Consider the following 20,649-nt stretch of genomic DNA (forward strand, 5'->3'; position numbering starts at 1 on the left):
CGCCGGTGGAAGGCTGCGTGGGCCGCCGGCTTGCCGCAATCGCCGCTTTTCACCCCAAAACTGCAGCTCTCGGGGCAGTGTAACGGACTTGCGCCGTCAGGAGGGCGAGCGCGGGGCCGCCTGCGCGCCGCAGATCCCGGTTGTGGTACTTGGTGCTTAATCGGGGTGGATATCCTGGATGTGGCCTGCCGGGAGCCTGAGCCGGCCTGGCCGACAGGAGCGGACTCCAGGAGCCAGGAAAATCCTTCTGGCCTGAGGAGCGGGCACCGGGAGCCATCGTCCTCCTGGCCAGCTTCCGAAGGGACCGGGAAGGACACCAAGAGCCAGTGGCATCCTACGTGCTGCAGATTGTTGGAGTGGGAGGAATATGCCCTTTATATAAATTAGATACATATGCCCTTACAGAAGCAGTTCTGAACACCGGGTCTGATCAGGTTTGGGTTGTCAGGGCTTTTAAAAGACCACGCCATGTGTGTCCCTGAACAGGAGGACACAGATTTTGGACCCAGGTAATTTTAATTCTCTTTTCAGCACTTTGGATGGCTTTTGCATAACTGTAGTCAGTTAATCCACTTCTCTACGCTGTACCGTGAAACAGGGATACTGTGTCTCCAGTGAGACCATCCTTCTTCACGGAGACTGCTCTGGGATAGCGCCCCTGGAGTCTGTCATCCCCACGCCAGGCCCAAATTCTCCCTGAACCCTGCCCACACTCAGTACCACTTTTTTCCTGCACTATGTGAACACTATAAGACCAAATATGTAGGCATGTTAAGACAGAGGGTAGAAAATTAGGTATCTATCCTCAAGGTAAACGTGGGAGTTCAGAGAACTCAGGGAAGTAAGCTGAGCTCCATCCCCCTCAGAGGACCTCTCAGCCTCAGCCCGCTGCTCATGGGCTGTTGGGGAAAAACAAGCAGCTTTGGGGTAAAAGCTACGCTCTGTTGGAGGCAGGGACTGGGAAACAAGCTGTGATCAGAGGACGTTTGCAGCTGATACTCTCTGCCCTGCAGGTCTTTCCTGTGTTTGACTTGCCTCAGAGCAGGGCAGGCTCTCACCCATCCCTCTGCCAGGGAAAGCAGAGTAATGTTGTGTCCTGCCTAGCTGCAGAGCTCATTTCCACACACTGCAGCATCTCTGTCTGGGACATCAAGGTGCCAAGCTCCTGCCCAAGGCATTGTTTCTGTTCCTAAAGAAGGCTGGCACCTGACCTGCTGCTTGGTTGAGGCAGCCACCAGCATTGTTGCCAAGACCCCTAAAGCCTCTCATCCCTCCCTCATATTGAATGACTTCCATGCAGGGAAATCTTCTGGAAGTGAGGTCTCAGTCTTGTATCAACTTGGCTACAAGGACTCATTCAGGTGGGCATTTGGTTCCTGCTTTCCAAGGAGAGTGTCTGGAGACCCGAAGTGCTGTATTTGGGGAGCACATCCATCACACAAGCAACTGGTGGTGTTTGCAATTATGACATGAGGCTTCTCGTCCCTGTTACTGCTGATGGCAGTTCCTGCCTGGCTGCTGCTTTACAGCCTCTCTGGATCCAAGCCACCAGCAGCAACTTTCCCAGCCCTCTCCAGAGGATCCCAGGAAAGGATTTTTGCTGATTATAATCTCCAAATAATTTTTTCTTCCATCTCAGTGGCCTGGGTCAGATTCCTCAGGCTTAATCCTGAACCATAAGCTGGGTAGACAAACCCCTTCATATGCATTCATGCACACACGCCCCCGCATTCCAAAGTTGCCTCCAGAACTGACTTCCAGTTAGTGTGGATATTTACTTCCTGTCCAGTTTTGCTAGTAATTCCTGAGTGCAGCCTCAGTGATTCCACCAAGAATCAGCTCCTAACTTTGGAGGTCTTTATCCTCCCTGTTACCAAAAAAATCCATTTTCTTGGCTGGAGGAGCTCCTGCTCCTCCCCCTTCCTGACAGGGCCAGGACTCACGCATTCAGCTCTGCTCCATTCCCCCAGTGATTCACTGCCAGACACCTGCGGGTGTGGCATGTGGCCACACCTGCAATGTCAGGCTCCTCTCCTTTTTAAGGGGAGGGTAATTACAGCGCTATGCAGGATTTTTAGGAAGGCTGGGCAAACCAGTTTGGTCATTCCTGTCCCCAAGGCCACATCGTCGTATTGCCTGAGAGCAGCAGGGGAGGAAGGGCTCACCCAGGAGCAGGTCTAGGGCGGGTTGCTGGGGTGTCCGTTGTGACCCCCAGCATTCCCTGTGCACCCCAGCTGTTCCTGGGATGGCCTGTAATGCCCAACTGGTGTGGAAAAATAGTTCAGGGTCTGTTCTGGGGGCACTGGGGAGAGTTTAGGGGACTGGGGGAACATGACAGGTTAGCTTCTGGATGTGTCACCTCAGAACAGCCTGTCCAGCTCTGCAGTGGGTAGCAGGACCACTGATGCTTGCCCCAGAACAGGTTCTTTAATTAAGCATTTCAGCAGATAGTGAGTCATTAATTACACCCAATGCTACAATGCTAATAGTAGTAATATTAATTTTTAAAAAAACCCTGCATTCCATACCATGTGCCAGCCCTTGCAGGCATCATGAACAACCTCCTATCCTACCTTGCCCAACGAGCTACTACTGAGCTCCTGCTTCTTGTTATTCTTCATCCTTGCTGCCCAGAAACACCTGGGGCATTGGAGGAATGTTCCTGCACTCCAGCCCTAGAAATCTGGGGCTTGCCTAGCCCAGTGAAGCTATTCTGAGGTGGGTTTTCAATGGTGAGCATCCCCAAACTCTGTCTACCAGGCATCTCCTCAGCATGACCTTTTGGAACTCCAGCGTTCCTAAGAGGCACAGACAGCAATGTGGCATCAATGGACCCCTGGGAAAATCCCAGTCTGCCACACTGTCAGAGGGAGCATGTGAAATCACATCCTCAGTGCTGTCTTTCCTGAGAGAAACACCTGAGCACCTCCAGCTCTCAGCCCACCACGGTGGTGACGCCCTCCAGCACATGGCTCAAAGCAAACGAGTGCAGCCCCGCACGCACACCTGGGTACACATATCCCTGTTCCCTTGGCTCCAGCCTCAGGAATGCGGCCGGCATCGCGTGCAGCTGCCAGGAAGGGGCTGCGGTCGATGTGGCTGACGAGCAGGTTTAGCAGCCTCATTGATCGCGACTTGTACTTAAACCCAGCTTGTCTCCTCCTGGGGTCTTCCCAAAAACACCACTGCTGCAGAAATGCTCCCTTGGCAGCTGTGGAGAGCTAAACTTGCAGCAAAAACCTTGGCACAACCCTGTACCTTGGTATGACCTGCAGGTATCTGCAGGCAAAGCCAGCTCCTGTTCAGAGCTCCCTCCTCCAAGACTTTTGCATCCATCCCCTAACTCTCTTTGGCCACCCCATGGCCTTGGCTGTTTGTTTGTTTTTTTATCAAGTACCCCAAACCCTCATCCCAGTGATAACACCTGGACATGGCACTTCTTACGGCCTGGCAGCTTCACCCAGATTAGATGGACTTTCTTGCTTCTGCAGCGTAGCAACTCCGTCCCGCTTCAATAAATCTGCATTTCATTGTAGGATTAAATAGTTCCTCCCTTTGGTTTCTGTAGTATTTTCGAGTGATTTAAATTCTCAAGTATTAACACATGACAGAGGAGTTTGTAACTCACAATAATCACCTGGCATACAGGCTACTGACACACATCATGCTTGACTGTCCATCCCAGGTATGGCCACATCACAGAAACATGTAGCAATGAGTGAAAAAACAGAAACACTGAGCAATCTTCACAATGGCCAAGAGGTGGGGGACTTCATCAGGGCAAGAGGGTAGGGTAAAGTAGATATTTGTAGTTTTAACCTCAAAACACTGAAGTTTTAAACAAAGCCTTGTGGGGTTCACCCTGAGGATCAGGTAGACCCCCAGCACTTTCCTGGCAGCCGAAAAATAAGGTCCAGAGGTCTAGCCTCTGTCCTAGGTAGCCTCTCAAAGCATCATGGTCACTTTGTTTGCTTTATCCAACAGGCAAGAGAGCAAATTTACCTTACTTCCTGTCTGTTGCTGTGTTGGCTTTACACATAGCAACAAGGAAATAAACCCTTTTCTTTCTTTTTCTGGTAGTAAAAAACGGTCTCTAAAAATCACATTGGAGACACTGAAGGAAAGGAAAAGCTCTGCCCCCTTTTCTCATACAGTTTGTCATGTTTTATCAGGACTTGCCTGTCCCACCAAAGCACCCCTCAGCAGTATCCCTGCAATTGAATAGCACTCTGTTTCCCAACCACAACAGAAAAAAAATTCAGTCTTCAGCTCCTGAGACAAGAGGGAGTTGAGAGAGCCAGGAACATGCAAATGTGAGTTTTCTTTATTTATGGCTTAAACCTCCGAGTGCCAAACCGCCTGGCAATGTGAGTGCCCTCCCCACCTTTCATCCAAACCGAACTTGCATATTGCTGAGCAAACATCAGCAGAGGTGATGGTGGTGATGATGATGATGATGACAACATCTTGATTAATTGAAATCTTCAAGCACACCTGATTCAGATTTAACAGCTCTGACCTTTTTTATTCTTTGGTCCAGTCTCCCCATTCCAGTGACTCTTCAATACAGGTGTGTTACATCCTCATTCACCTGATGGGGAACAGAGCCAGTGGAGGGTTTTGCTGGAATGCAAATTCAGGAATTCAGGAAGAGCATTCAGGAAATCCCCTCGCAGTTCTCCATTTTGCTTTTGCTTCTCATTGAAAGAGAGATTAAGCAACAGTGTTGACTGTGTCTCTGCCGCATCCCTCCTAGTTTGTGATTTTCAGCCTACAGGGGCTGCCTCACCTCCAGATGCAGGTGTTTCAGAGCTGTTTTGTGGAATCTGGCAGCTCAGCTGGGTGGAGGAGAAAGACCAACATCTTCCACCACAGAGAGGAAGATAGTGTGACACTCTGAACTCCATTACTAGCCACTCAAGGCTCCACCTAAAAGATGATGCTACCAGAAATCAGCTTCAAAGCTTTGCCCCTCCAGGAACACCTTGCAAAAGACTTACCCTGTGAGTGTTGAATCCCCCTTTTGCACTGAGTCCCCAGCATATGGCCTCACCCCCTGGTGTGCCTTTGGGCTGGGAGGGAAAAGCACTCTGGCTTTGGACTGGGATGAACCCCTCTTTCCTGGCCCCTACAGCCCATGCAAGGCAAGCCAGAGCTGTCATCTGCTTAGGTAAGAGACATCTTCCCCAGCAGGGAAGACATCTTTGAGGCCTACATGAGGGTTCTTCCACCAAAATAAAAACTGGGTATAAACTTGGGGAATCTTGGCAAATCTTTGCTGACCTTTAGCCTTGTTTGACCTCAAAGAGTAGGAGTTACCTGTCCTGTCTTAGAAACCGGGGAGATACATGCCCCAAGATGGGTCAAGGGAGCACGAGGTGAGGCCAGATACCTCCTGGAACTGTTGAAGGCTGCACAGAGAGCTGAGGGCTTTTTGCTAACACTCAGGTGAATCCAAAAGTCCCAAAACCCAGGGATGACAGGCATGCCTCCCAGCTGAATGTTCTCGCTCCAATACCTCATCCTGCCCTGCTATGAGTTACCAAGCCACAGGCAAAAGACTTCCTTGCCCCCTGGCACATGAGTCTCAGTCCAAAAACGGGCTGGTTATTGTACCCAAGTTTTATGCTGGAGATGAATGACTTTGCTGTCATTTGGGTTTTCCTTTGCCTCCCCTCTACCTGGTGTGGGAAGAGACACAAAGGGACAGATCCCACAGGAAGTACGTCTTGCTGTCTGTGTGCGGACAGCAGCAACATCCAGGGAAGAAAGTATGAGCATGGGACAATTTGAAGTCACCTGGCAGATGATGAGCCTCTCTCATTGGTTTGTTTTTAAATAATCTGTGGACTTGTACCCAAGATTCACAGAGCGTTTTATGAAAGGAATAGAGACAAAAGGGAAACAATTTTCAGATGATCATAGGACTACAAGGTCTCTGTGTCCATGGGAGGAACAGCTGTGCAGGCTGCGAATCTTCTGTAACAAAAAGACACCACTGAAAAGGTTACACTATAGCCTGCAAAGTTACAAGGGGCAGAGTGTGATTGGATAGAAAAGGACCATTTATCATTTCCTCCACTGTGAGGATGAGGGCATCAAAAAAGCTATCAGATCAAAACAAGCCCATGGAAATGGTCCTGCACCCAAACAGGTTATTAGATTGGGCAGCTGTTTGGCACAGGATGTTGCAAATGCTTAAAATCTATCTGCCTTCAAAAATAACTCAATAAATTATCAGAGAAAAATTTACTGAAGGCTATTATGTGTAAGGATACTTCTGGCTCAGGGACTCTGAGTCACAAAAAAAATGTTGGAAGTTGAGGAAATATTCTGGGGGAGTATCACTTGTCCTGACACCTTTCCAAGGGTGGACTTGCACGAAGAGAAATGCTAGGATAGATAGGTCCTTGTAGGCTATTTCTAGATTCCAGAACAGAGAAGCAGCCAGCACTGAAACTTGGTTTTGGCTATGACAAGTTTGCTATCTACCTGTGGGAATCTGCCCCAAGACCTCACTGCTGTGCTGTGCAAAGCACCTCCTGGAAGCTGGCAGGGGGGGAACAAGACACGTGGTCCCCAGCAGGTGGGAACAGAAGATAGTGCCTATCAGGATCTGCACAAGCAGGTCCCTGGAGATAAGGCAGTGCCTGGGAAATCACTCCGTGCAGTGCCTTGATAGAGCAGCAGCTGCTGGCTCTCAAGCCAAGAAACCAAGCCTGAAGGTCATGTGATAAAGTCAAGGCAGAGGGAAACCATGACCTGGCAGTCAGAATTTCCAAATTTCCTTTTTCATTCCTGTGACACAGGAAAACGAGATAAAAAGGGAAAATATTCAAAACAATACATACCTCAAACAGGCACAGCTCATCCCAGCTGACCCAGACCCATCTGCAAGATCAGGCTCTGAAAGCTTGTGCAATATCTTCATGGTCTTCATGGTCAAGGTGCCCTGACAGCTGTAAGAGAAATGGACTGGCAGGAGCAGAATTCAATGTCATGCCAACAGATAGTAGCACTTTTCAATCGTCCGGGCTGTTCTTGCAGCTGTGTCTATAAAAGAGGCAATTTCATTGCCCCCCAAACAGCCTCTAAGTCAAGACTTTCTTTACCTCCATATTTGTATTTTCCATTGGATGGCTGTACATTACACCCTGTACACCAAGGGCTCTCCAAAACACTGTCATCCCTCTCTCTGTGTGCAAAGTATCTCTGGTACATCTGCTGTCAGTGCTGACAGAGAGCCTCAAAGTCTCAGGTCTTGCTCAGCAACTGCCTGCAATATCAATAAAATATGACTCAAATGGCCCCACTGCCAAACTGATGACCACAAAAAACAGGCAGGGATAGGATGCCACCCAGAGAATCCTGGACAAGCTTCAGGAGTGGGCCCATGAGAATCTCATGAAGTTCAACCAAGACCATGTGCACTTGGGCTGGGGCAATCCACAGGATCAGCATAGGCTGGGCATGAACAAATGGAGAAGCCCTGCCAAGAAGGACTTGGGGGTGCTGCTGGGTGAGGGGCTGGACATGCCCCGGCCATGGCACTCACAGTCCAGAGAGCCAAACGTGTCCTGGGCTGCATCCAGAGCCCCGTGGGCAGCAAGGGAGGGAGGGGATTCTGCCCCTCTGCTCTGCTCTGCTGAGACCCAGCTGGAGCTCTGCATCCAGAGCTGGGGCCCATGGTCAGGGTGTCTGTAATATAAAAAAAAAGCACAGATCTGTGTGCTGGTTTGAAATACAGTGGCTGGAATAGAATTCATTTTCTTCACAGTTAGTTTTCCACACAGTTATGGGGCTGTGTTTTGAGTTTGTGCTGAACACAGTGTTGATAACAGAGACACGATTTTGTTATTGCTGAGCAGTAACAAAGAGCCAAAGCCTTTTCCACTTCTCATACCACCACACTGGTGAGGAGACTGCACAGGACAGAGCCAAAACAGGTGACCCCAAAGGGGTATTCCAGACTGAGCGAAATCATGCTCAGTACATAAAGTGTGGGGAAGAAGGAGGTAGAGACACATTTGGAGTGATGGTATTTGTCTTCCAAAATAACCACTATGTGTGATGGAACCCCGCTCTCCTGAAGATGACTGAACACCTACCTGTCCATTGGAAGCTGTGGATTAATAATTCCTTGTTTTCCTTTGTTTACATGGGTGGCTTTTGCTTGTCCTATTAAACTGTCTTTATCTCAAGCCACAAGTTTTCTCACTTTTACTGTTCCAATTCTCTGTCCGATCCCACCAGAGAGAGTGGCTGCCTGGGGCTTGGCTGCTGGCTGGGGCTAAACCACTGCAACCTGTTAGAAAGATGTGGATGCCCCATCCTTGGAAACATGAAGACCAGTTGGACAAGGAGCCACCTTCTCCAGCTGAAGATGTTCCTGGTCATTTCTGGGGAGTGGAACCAGATGGCCTTTAAAAATCCCTCTCAACACAAGCCATTCTGATTCCATGATTCAGTAAGTAAGAATCCTTTTGTTTTCTTCTGCTTTACTAAGGATTTGGAAATACCTGCAAGGATAGGAACAGCCAGGAGCTTCATGAGCTCCTATTTTCTGAGAGCCCCAGATAAAATATTACTCAAATGGCTTTTATTATTTATTAATATGAGGAATAACAGGGGTAATTTGATTGTGCTCTGTTATTAGAACTTTTGACAGCTTTTGCAGGTCTCTACACAGCAAGTAGATGTGAAAGAAGCATATATGTATATATATTTCATCTGTATGTGAAAATCAGTATGTGGGTGACTATAAACAAAAAGGAGGTTAGGACAGTAGAGTCATTGGACAATATTTTCACATGTATGAAGAAACCCCTCAGAAAAATGCCCTATGGTGTTGAAAATTGCTCTGGAAGAAGCAGCTTTATACTGTTACAGAAGAAGCTAGGCACACTGTTTGCAAACCCTCCCTTCTAATTTCTACTGCTCATAAGCAATCAAGTAAGTGAAAATGTCTCACTCTAGGGAAAAACTCCGCATTTCTAAAGCTGAGCACATGTTCTGATGCTTAGGGAAGGATCTGAATGTCCTGGCAATGCTCACCAGTGCTGCACTTAAAGAAAAAAAAAAAGAGTTAAATATATTAAAAATGGATGCTGAGAGGAAAACATGCTTGAGGTGGAGAAAGGCTTTTTTCTAAGTTTTGTGGCCTTCGTGGAATATTGGCTGCTTGTTTGCAGAGAGAAGAATTCACTTCTCCAGATGTCTCTGCTGATTCCTCTGGTTGCTATCTTGCAATCCCTGCTCTGTACACTTTTCCTGAGGAGGGAGAGGTTTTCAGGCCTCCATCCCACAGGGTTCTGCTTTACCCCACCCTCATACCAAAGGGGCAGCATGAAGAGAGAAATAGTTAAAACTTGCCCTTTTTTGCCTCTTCTTGACCACTGGCAAGTATGTTCACAGTTTTTTTTATCTTCTCCAGGGCAAAAGCGAAGAACCTTTGATTATCTTGGAGATAAGGAAATGCAGACCCACAGGACCAGACTACAGCCATCTCATCCAGCTGAAAGCCTCCCGTGCAGCACCAGTGAATGTGTAAAAGACAAGAAGAAAAGCATATTAATTTAAAGCACGGTGCAAATGAAGGTCCAGATGCAAAGGCTTAGCTCTTAAACTCCCTCCCTCCTACTCTTCTGGATCCTTGAAATATCCACACATAGGAAAAACAAATGCATTTGAGATAAAAACCACAGCTTATTGTTTGGGACAGCATCAGAGCCTTCTCCATCTTTAAAATGGGAATTCTGCAAAATGGACTGGCCCTGATGTACATCCAGACATGAGCATGGCTGTTGGCTCCTTTTGCCCCCTTCCTGCCCTGGAATTGACAGCTGAAGATTAGAAGAGGGGGAAAACATGTCCTATAGAAGATCTGAGACGTGCTAGATGGGACAACGAAATGGGATGTGCCAAACCTACCATGAATTGAGAGCTTCAGGTTGGTGCAGCCAACAAGTTTCCTTCAGGATGGAGAAGCATGAGGTTAATTAATGGAAATCTCACAACAGGTAAACAAGTCTGGAGGAGATTTATCTGGCCCTGCAGGCAGCTGTAGATGGGGATTGAGATGCTGGCACAACAAAGCATTGAGGGACAACACCTGCAGGGCACAGCCATGCTCTACCCAGTCCATGTACCCCAGGGACACTTTTGCAGGTCTGAGCCCTCTAGCCTCAGTCACAAAAACAAGGCAGGAATATAATCTGGATCTGTGGTTGCCCCAAGATCTGCAGTACAGTGCTGATGGAAATGGGGTAACCAGCAAGGGGTGGCTGGAGGGCACATGAATGCAGAGCAGCTGGTGGAACCAAGAGGAAGGCAATCAAAGCCCTGAGCAATCCTTGCAGGCTCCCATCCTTCCCTTCTCCAAGAGGGTGTCTGAGCACTGCTCTCCAACAAGGACAATGCTGGAGGATTTCAGCCCTGTGAGCTCAGTGGTTTTCTATCTGGTTTTTTTAAGACCCCATAGAAGTTCTTTCCAAATTTCCATGGGACAGCAAGCCCCAGGGTGCAGATGACAGCACCTCTCAGCATGCTCAGGCCAGGCAGGAAGGCTTCTCCAGACTTGTTCACCTGTCTGAGAAATTTGCAATTATTACCCTCCTGGTGATTCATGCTCCTGCAGGAAAGTTCAGCCTCTTCCTTTCTACATATGAGTGCACAAGAGCAGTTTTCAGGATCAGTGCCAAGGGTGCTCCCCTGCCCAATTCTGCTTCACATCCACCACAGAGTGGTTTCCAGAGCTCAGAACCTACCAGTACACACAGAAGAGTGAAAGACTGCATGTGACACACAAGCCCTACAAGCAGTTTTTCAGAAGAACATCTCTTTGTTAGAAAGCTGGAGGTGGAGATGCTAAGGGAGGATCCCCTGCCCCTAACCCTCTCTGGACCTTTTCACCTAAGAGACTCTCCCTGCTCTCAGCCACCTAAGCCTGCTGGCCATGCCTTGGACTTGGTGCTTATGCTGCAGTTTGGTTTTCTTCCTCTGGATATGTTCATATTTATTGTGGGAAGGGTCATGAAAAGGCCAAATTCAGCCTCAGCAAAGCAAGGTCCAATTCATCTCACTTGGCCCTCCCTGTTTCCTAATGGAAAGTCTTCTTGTGGTCAGTTTTCAAGGCCTCAGGCAGGACCTGAACTGTCCATATTCATCTACACCTTGCTGGGCCTGCATTTGAGTTACTGGCAGAAGGTGAGTGCATTGCTGCTGGAGACCAGCCCACGGAGACCACCCAAGGTATGGCAACGAGTGAGAGCATTGTAAGCTCAGCTGATAGCAGCTGATATTGTACCATTCAGCATGCAACATGGTATGGTGTTGGTGTCCCCAGGCCAGGAACTGTGTGAGGCCAGAAAGCTTCCTCCTCCCCCTTACTCACCTTCTGCAAAATGCTGTCTGTCCTCACCATGGCTTCTGCAGAAATACAAGGAGCTGCCTGCTCTGAGGGTAAAAGAAGGGTCAGGTCAGTGAACAGGCAGCTGCCCTGTGCACTCCAGCTCCTTCATTCTGCTGCCAATGCCTGCCTAACAGAGATGGCTCATCCCCAGGAATGGGGATAGCTGTTAGTCCCTCCTTGATGGTCACCCACTCTCAAGGGATGGACAATACCACAGAGCTGACCCTGCAGGCAAGGTGAAGGTGGAATACTGGGGATGTTGTCTTAGGCTGATGTCTCTCCCAGAGCACACCCCATGCTATCTTATCCCACTGATCCATGCCATCTCAGCCACATCAGAATGCTAGAGACAGGGATGGGCTGTGCGGCAAGAAGAAACTAAAATTCCAACTGCCAACACAGAAACTATTCCTGGGACTGAACAGTATGGCTATCCCAGTCACAGCCCCATCATGATGAACTATGTTCCACAGATTGCTGCTTTGGCGGGCATAACGATTTCAGGCTTTGAGAGAATCCTGATGCATCCCTTCCGACTCAGCATTTTCTATGATTCTGTGAGATCATGAATCTCTGAAGACCACATACCACAACCCCTGTGGGCAGCTGAAGGACTGTCCCTACAGCTGGGAGCTTGAAAAGGTTCAGACATTCTGCACACTGACCCCAGAACGGAAGGTGTAAGATGACCTGAACAGCCACGTACACAAACTCTTGGAAATTCAAACCACTGTCTGGCAGGCATAAGGTCACAGTCGTCACACTCCTCAGACCTTGGAATCACAGCTGAAATAGCATTGTAATGCACTTATAATTTATTCATCAGCTGAATGGGAGCAGCAGTCATTGTGACGGCACTCTTTTATCAAGCCCTTGTGATGGACTTCATCCATTTTAAAAGAGCAAACTGGAGTCAAAAAGCAAAAAAGAAAAAGTAAAGAAAACTTTATTCAAATTAAAACAAGCAGAAAAAAGGCAAAATCAAAATTAGGAAAAAGAAAAAGCTCCACTAAAGATCTTTTTTTCTCTTTATTTTTCTTCTCCTTTGCGCTGAATCTTCCAAACTTTGTGTTACTCTGCTGGTGGCTACTTTGATGTAGGAGGCTCCTGTTAACCCAGATGCTGCTGACCAATCCTCAAAAGCATCTTTTCATCCCTGTGATGAGTTCTGCCTGAGGATCAGCTTGCCCCATTTTTAGGTGAAAGAGAGCCAGAAGGAGAATTGCAGACAGACTTTTATTCTCAAAGATTGACAATTACTTCCCTTGAGTACTCTGATTCCGCTGTTACTGCTCCTCCAGGGCAGCAAAACCAGCCTGCAAACCCCAGGTGCTGTTTCCCCTCATCCCATGGGCAATGTTGCTGCTGCTGTGGGAATGATGGCCTGCCAACACTTCTGTGGCTTCAGCTGGAGATTTGCACCCAGCCAGGGTAATGGCACTCCATGAAGGAGACAAAGGAAATAATCCTGGCACCTCTCTCTGTCTTCCACACCCCTGCAGTGGTCTTACGCAAGAAAAAAACAGGGTAAAATTTGGGTGGTGGGGAAACCTATGAGCTCTCTAACAGGAAGAGGAGCTGAGTCCAGAGCTGAGCCACATTGACCTAGGAGCACATGAATTTGCACTTTGGGCAGTCTGAAGAACTGGTTGGACAAATATATCTTAGGCTATTTAGAACCAACTTTGGGCAGGACAGTGATGAGGTGTCCTGCTCTGTTTCAGTACAGCCAAGGAATAGCTGCTTGTTCTTTGAGCTACAAAGGGCTCCTGATGGGGTAGCTGTAAGCTAAGCAGAACTCCAACCCCTTGCCTGATCTTCTTCATCACTTCACCATCTGACTTGCTGGGGTTATGAAGGTGTTAAAGTACATCCCAGAGTCCCCAGGATCCCTGTTGATGTTTCACAGAAGTAGGGAGGAGGCAGGAGGAGAAGAAATGGTGTTGATGGTATTGTCTTTTATCCCAGGTGAATCCCAAGGGAAGGAGCAGATATCTCATCCTTTGAGCCACTCAGGGGAAAAAAATTGATAAAGCAGTGAAAAGTATCACATGAGAGCATTCTGTCCTAAGAATGGAGTCACACAGGCACTCCCACATCTTCCCACCTCTTGTCCTCTCTCTCTGACAGCTCATGGAGCAGCAACCCTCTAATGTGACACCAAGACAGGTTTGCATTTTCAAAGCTTCTGCTGTTGCTAAGCAGAGGAGTTAACTCTCAGTTTGTCATCCTTTGTGAACACAACTCACAGGAAGGAAGAAAGAAATAAATGAGGAAGAGAGATACTAAAAACAGCTGATAAGAACAAAGCCAAAAGGACTTAGAAGTTTTCGATTCAGATTTAATGTATTGCACTGGGGGCACCTTGAGGTCCAGTTTACACTGACAAGTTCCACTGCTGGGGACTGGATTAATGGTATGTGTAGCTGCCTTCTCCCCCTTCCTGAAGTCCCATGTTCCCACATCAGACTCTTTTTCTTGTTCTCTGAGCCCAAAGAACAAACTGTTTTATTCAGGTGAAAATAAAAGAAAATAGAAGAAGGAACAATACTGTTTGTGGCAGAGCATACCCCAGGTAAAGGCCTGCTTGCAGGTGAAGGGGGAGGAGGAGAAGACTTCATTCTTTCATTATGATATATCAGAGGTGATTGGAGGGGAGAAATGCCATATGATAAATCAAAAAAGTTATGCTAGCCTCGGGCAGCCTGGGTTCAGGGAAGGGGACACCAGGTATAGCAGCTAAGCCTCCCTGGAAACACAGGCAGAAATGCAGGCAGGAGCCTTGGGGGGGGCTGCCAGGCTGCACAGGCTTCAAAATGCTCTATTGTTTCAACAGTTTCTCTTTTCTTTGAGTGATGAATGTTTTTGCAGGAAAGAGAAAAAAAAAAACAGAGGAAAAAAGACCAATACCCTTTCTAAAAGCAGAGTCGGTGGAAAATTTGCAGTCTGTTCTCTTGAATACACCAGGGCTTGCTTTACTTTCTGCCTTGCATGATTACATCTTGCGTTAACATTCAAGACAGGCAGCAGGAGGAGATAAATCCTGAATAACTCCAAACTTTGCTTCTTCCATCTCTTCCAGCATTAGGCAGGTTCAGACAAAGCCTATGCTGGAGGCTGGCTGCAAGAAAAGATTTTTTGATGGCAGTGCAGTACTAAAAGAGCTTGGCTGCTGTACATTTTTCTCCGAGCATGAGTAAATCCATGTTCTACCAGCAAGCTGGGATGCCCTATTAACAGAGTTGGTCTTTGCTGGCTGGCATCAGCACAGAAGTAACAGCATGTGTTATGTCCATCAACTAAAGACAATTCATGAAGCATGCGAAAATCCGTGAATATGTCCTGAGGAGCACAACAAAGGTGGTAAAAAGGCTGGATGAATGTCTTTTGAGGAGCAGCTGAGGACTTTGCCTTGTCGAGTTTGGAGAAACAGGGCTCAAGGTAATGCTCTCTACAGGTTCCTGAGGAGGGGAAGTGGAGAAGGAATTACTGGTATCCAGTGATAGGACATGTGGGAATGGTCCAAAGATGTGCCAGGAGAGGTTTAGACTCGGCATTGGGAAGCATTTCTTTGCAGAGTGGGTGGACAGATATTGGAATAGGCTTCCTAGTGAGGTGGCTAATGCCCCCAGCCTGTGAGTGTTTAAGGAACATTTGGATAACGCCCTGAACAACATTCTTGAACTTTTGGTCAGCCCTGAATTTGTCAGGCAGTTGAACTGGATCATATCTGTACTCCCTTACAACAGAAATAGTAAGTTCTTTTCTGTTCTATTCCACTGACATAAATAAAAAGAACATGGGACTGAGCTTCCACCAGAAAACACAGCCAGCATGGTACTGCCCAGCCTCCAAGGAGTTTCTCTGACAATGTTTCATGACCCAGCCCTCCAGCCTCCTCTGAGGAAGTGAGAGCTGAATTAAGAAGCTTTCAGTAAATATGAGCTCACACCAAGGTGGTGAAGAGTGAACCACAGCCGCTGACCTGTCGCAGTGGCTGGCCTGTCGCTGTAGGGGAACACACACTTCATTTCAACAGTCAGTCAAGCTGTGGATGGATGAGGAATGTTCCTCTGTATCACCTTTGTGGGACTGAGCAAGAACTCATCCCAGCTTCATGAGAAAACTGATGCCAGTCCCTACAGGGACATTGTCCAGGGTAGAGATGGGCTTTTGCAAGGGCTGGAGTATTTTATAGCTTGGAGGCAATCACAAGCCCTAGACTGGGTACCACTGACAGTGCTGGAGCACTTTTGGAGAGGGTAATGGGATTGACACTGGGGAAAGCTCAAGAGGTGGGAGAAGGACAAGCAGAGCAGTCTCAGGGATGAGGTGGAGGATGCCTTGCTTTTCACTGGAAAATGGCAAATTTGTCCTGGGTGCAGCTGGAGCTTGGGGAAAACCATACACTTTCTGTTCTCCTCTCTGGGCCAAGGTCTGAGAAGGAGCCAGAGCCAAGGCTGCCAAGTGCCAGGGAGAGACCTCAAAGTCCTCTGTGCAGCGCAGGCTGCTCCAGCATGATCTCCCACCAATACACGGGGCCCTGGCTGTCAGTCCTGTGCCTTTGGGAAAGTCCATGGCTTTGGAAAACACAAGAGATTGATCCAGTGGTCACCCATGCCTACAGGGTCAGGATGGGAAAGCATGGGAGGTGATAGGGGCAAAGAAGAAGGCAAAAGCCATGTAATGACATAGGCATGATGGGACACATCATCCAACCTGTTTGTCCAAGGATCAGGTGCCTCTCTGAGGTGGCCTGAGCCCTGCCATGCGCAGAAGGACGAAAGAAATGCCAAGCAGAAATGGGTCATCCTCCTCCTGGACAATTACTGTTATTTTTGTTTCTTTATATTTTTAAAGGAATATTATTTATGTTATTCATTAAATACTCACTAAGAAATGGATGCTGGCTCTTGTTTACTGGTTGATGTATGTCTATAATTCTACAAGCATTTTTCACCCTTAGCCAAACCAGGGAATGGCAGGAAGGCTGGAAATGGCATGTTCTGGTGTGCCTATATCGCACATCTGTGGAGAATGTGAGAACAGCATGTTGGGATGAGGGATGACAGCTGCCTATCCATGTCCTACTGCAGCCTGGGAGCTGCTGCAGGATTTTTATGGGGCCCATAAAAATGCATAAATTATGCAAGTTTGCTCCTCAAAAACCATGCTCCATATGAAACCATCTGTTTTGTGACCATGGGTGCCAACCCATGGGTGTCAGTGGGCCAACCATGCCCTGTTGTATCCACTCATGACCTGTGACTATCTGGACAGGCTGGATGGATGGACTAATTGTGTGAAGTCCAAAAAGACCAAGTGCTGGGTCTGTCTCTGGGTCACAATAACTCCTGCAGCTCCAGGTTGGGGGTAGAATGGCTGGAAAGCTGCCCAGTGGGAAAGGACCTGGGGACTGCTTGATAGAAGCTGAACATGAGACAACAGCAGTTTGCCCAGGTGGGCAAGAAGGCAAATGATATCCTGGCTTGGATCAATAATAATAAAAGCAGCAGGATTAGGGAAATGATTCTTGCCCTCTACTTGGCACTGGTGAGACACCTGAAGTGCTGTGTCCAGTTCCAGGCCCCTCAGCCCAAGAAGGAGATTGAAGTACTGGAGAAAATTCAGAGAAGGGCAACGGAACTGGTGAAGGGTCTGGAATCCAGCTCCTGTGAGGAGCAACTGAGGGAGTGGATGGTGTTTATCCTGGAGAAGAGAAAACTCAGGATGTCTTTATTACTGTCTCCAACTCCCTGACAGGAAGGTGTAGCTGGAGGTCAGTCTCTTCTCCCAGGCAACCAGTGACAGGATGAGGGGATGTAGAATCACAGAATAAGTTGAGGTGGCAGGGGATCACCAGGATCATCGAGTCCAGCTCCTGGCCTTGCATAGGAGACCCCAAGAGTCACACCATGTGCCTGAGAACATTGTCCAAATGCTTTTTGAATTGTGTTAGGCTTGGTGTTCTGTCCCTTCCCTTGGGGACCCTGTTCCAGTGCCCAGCTACCCTCTGGTGAAAAACATTTTCCTGATACCCAACCTAAATCTCCCCTGACACAGCTAGATGCCACCCCCTCAGGTTGCACTGAAATAAACAGGGCAAGGAGACCTGCTCCTTTCCAATGCCTTTATTAAGAATTCAGCTCTGGGTGGGGGCCAGCAGTGTCGTGCACAGCACCACTGCTCCCTTCAGCAACATTGAGGTGAAAGTGAGCAGCTTTGCTACAAAGCAGAGCTGGGGCTTCCATTCTCACAGGCATACCTGGGAAGTCCTGTTGAGCTCAATGTCTGAGGGGAGGGTCCTGCAGATGAAGAACTGTTAGGTCACAGCGACATAGTGGAGTTGCTTTAGTTGGTGGTCGCATCTTCTCCATTGCTACGCCAGTCTAGGGGTACTACTTCTAGTCTCAGATTTTGCATCTCAAGGGGGTTTTGTTCTAAGTAGTACCCAGTGTCCTTAGTGACCCGCCATTTGCATATTATGTGCTATTTTGGGAATCAGAGGCTACAACCTGATGGGAAAAGGGTACAAGCAAAGGACTATTTGTTAGGGTAATTAACAGTCTATATATTCATCTTGGTGATCAACACTTGACATGGTGACATTTAACAATTAACAGAACATGGTAACAATTTATTAACATAAACTTGTTCAGAACACTGTCACTGGGCACCACATAGAAGAGATCAGTGCCTGCCTGTTCTCTCCCACTCATGAGGAAGTTGAAACTGCAATGAGGTCTCCCCTCAGTCACCTCTTCTCCAGGCTGAACAGACCAAGTGACCTCAGCCACTCCTCACATGGCTTCCCCTCAAGGTCTTCCACCATCCTTGAGGCCCTCCTTTGGACACTGAGGTAATAGCTTAATGTCTCAAGCTGCGCCAGGGAAGGCTTATGTTGGACATGATGAAGAATTTCTTCACAGAAAGGGTCATTATACATTGGAGTGGGCTGCCCAGGGGGGTGATGGAATCACTGTCTCTGGAGATGTTTAAGGAAAGACTGGACGTGGCACTCAGTGGCACTGGTGTTGGATCATAGGTTGGTGTTGGGTCACAGGCTGGACTCGATACTGTCAGAGATTTTTCCCAAACGACTTGATGCCGTCATTTTCTGACCCCCACGCTACACCACAACCCTGTGCCGCATTCCCGGACCCGCTCCACCACGTGACTCCTGCCCCGGCTGGCCGGGGCGCCGGCGAGCGCGTCCGCTTTAAGGGCACGCGGCGAGGGGCGTGGCGTGGGGCAGCGCGTGCTGTGGGGAGTGCCCCGGGGCGAGGGGGGCGTGGCCTGTCTGCGCGCCGGGGCACGGCCGGGCGTGCGGCGGGGGCGTGGCCCGGGGCTCGGGGGCGGGGCTAACGGAGCGGCGGGGGCGGGGCCGGCGCGGCGCGCTGAGGTCAGCGCGAGCGGCGCCGTCACAAAAGGAAGTGGCGGCGGCGGGGCCGTCAGCGCGGGGAGGGGCGGGGGCGGCACCGGCACCACCGGCACCACCGGCACCGGGACCACCGGGAGCGGCACCGGGAGCGAGGAGGCGGCCGCGGCGGGGGCCGCGCCGCGCCATGGCCCAGCAGCAGATGAGCAGCTCGCAGAAGGCGCTGATGCTGGAGCTGAAGTCGCTGCAGGAGGAGCCGGTCGAAGGCTTCCGCATCACCCTGGTCGACGAGTCCGACCTCTACAACTGGGAGGTGGCGATCTTCGGGCCCCCCAACACGCTCTACGAGGGCGGATACTTCAAGGTATGGGCCTTTCCCTTGCGCCGCGGTCCGCGGTGTGGGGCTGGGCCGGGGCCGGGCCTGCGGGAGGGGGCACGGGCACGGCCTGGGTAGAGGGGGAGCCGCGCCACAGCCGCCACTGCGCTGTTAATCTGCTCTTTTAGCCCCCAAGAGCTTCCTGTAGGAACCTCGGCGCAGGGTGAGAGTTCTCCCTTTCCACCCCAAGTTGCCCCCTGGCCTCTGCTCTCTGTGTATTTCACCGAATTCTTACGGTTGGAAGGGACCTCTGGACATCATCTAGTCCCATATTTCCATATCCTTTCAGTACCTGAAGGGAACTTAGGAAAGATGAAGGAAGGCTATTTACAAGAGCATTTAGGGACAGAACAAGAGGGAATGGGTTCAAACTGAAAGAGAGTAGATTTAGCTTAAGTGTTGGGACGAAATTGTTTATTGTGAGAGTGTTGAGGCGCTGGCACTGGTTGTCTAGAGAAGCTGTGGGTGCCCCATCCCTGGAAGTATTCAAGGCCAGGTTGGATGGGGCTTGGTGCAACCTGGTCTAGTGGAAGGTGTTCCTGCCCATGACAGGGGAGTGTAACTAGATCATCTTCAAGGTCCCTTCCAACCGAAACATTTTATGATTCTGCGATATTTATTTCAAAGGGGCTTCTGAGCCATCATTTGATAACTTCACTCACTGATGGCTTATTCAGGATAAAGGCAGTGTTTTCCTCAGGACTCCATGGGCTTCAGGGCTGTTTGACACAATTATTTTTCTACTTCTATGTTCTTCCTCTCCACACTTTAAGAAGGCAGCCTTCAAAGGGCTGTGGCAATACATAGTGGGTGAAGGTAGATTCAATTCCTTTCTCAGCCTTCCTGTTAATACAAAAAAACTTTTGTGGTTGCTCTTTCCACTCTTGTGAGTACAGCAAATAAGAAATCTGGCATAGCCATCCCAGAAAAGAACTGAAGGAAGTGTACTTAAATTATCAAAACAACTGGAGGAGGAGAAGTTGCACTTTTTTCTTGAAAGAAGCAATTGGAAAACCTTTGCGCCTGCAGAAGATGTGTTGCATTAGGCACACTCCTTTGTGCTTGGTATCTGCTTGATCTCTGGCAAAATATTGTCCCCATGAGCTTGCGTCTTGCAACAGTTAACTGTTTTAGTTGTGGCTCCTGCATCTCCCATTTCATGCCCTTTGGCTTCTCTCAAACTGAAAAAAAAATTTGGATGATGTCTCTGCTTGACTAACGTGCACCTTCGTGCCTCTTGGCCTCTACAGGTCAAGGTTTAAGAGCTTTGTTCTACAAAACCAAAATAACCTGTAGCTTGGGGAGTAATGGATTTGAGTCATGTTCAGTTTGGCCTCATTGTTTGGAAGGAAGGGAAGGCTTTGGCATAAGACTTGCCTTTTGTAATGAGTTGGCTGGCTTATTCATGTAGGTGTGATAGGTATATTCTTAGACTCACCTCCATTATTATTTATTCAGGAAGTTGCTTGAGTCTTTGGTTGGTAA

General features: G+C 48.7%; 1 protein-coding gene across 2 annotated transcripts in view; it reads left to right on the forward strand.

Moving 5' to 3' along the window:
- The first annotated feature begins 18,824 nt into the window (after positions 1–18,824).
- Positions 18,825–20,649, forward strand: part of UBE2R2 (ubiquitin conjugating enzyme E2 R2) — a 56,695-nt gene continuing 54,870 nt past the window's right edge. The window contains exon 1 of one of the 2 annotated variants that reach the window (XM_063422472.1): positions 18,825–19,152. In XM_063422472.1, coding sequence (XP_063278542.1) covers positions 18,976–19,152 — 177 coding nt within the window. In that variant the 5' untranslated portion in view covers positions 18,825–18,975. The remainder of the gene's footprint in view (positions 19,153–20,649) is intronic. The other variant, XM_063422476.1, reaches the window with a different exon arrangement.

This window comes from Prinia subflava, chromosome Z, assembly GCF_021018805.1.
Source record: "Prinia subflava isolate CZ2003 ecotype Zambia chromosome Z, Cam_Psub_1.2, whole genome shotgun sequence".
NCBI classification, from domain to species: domain Eukaryota; kingdom Metazoa; phylum Chordata; class Aves; order Passeriformes; family Cisticolidae; genus Prinia; species Prinia subflava.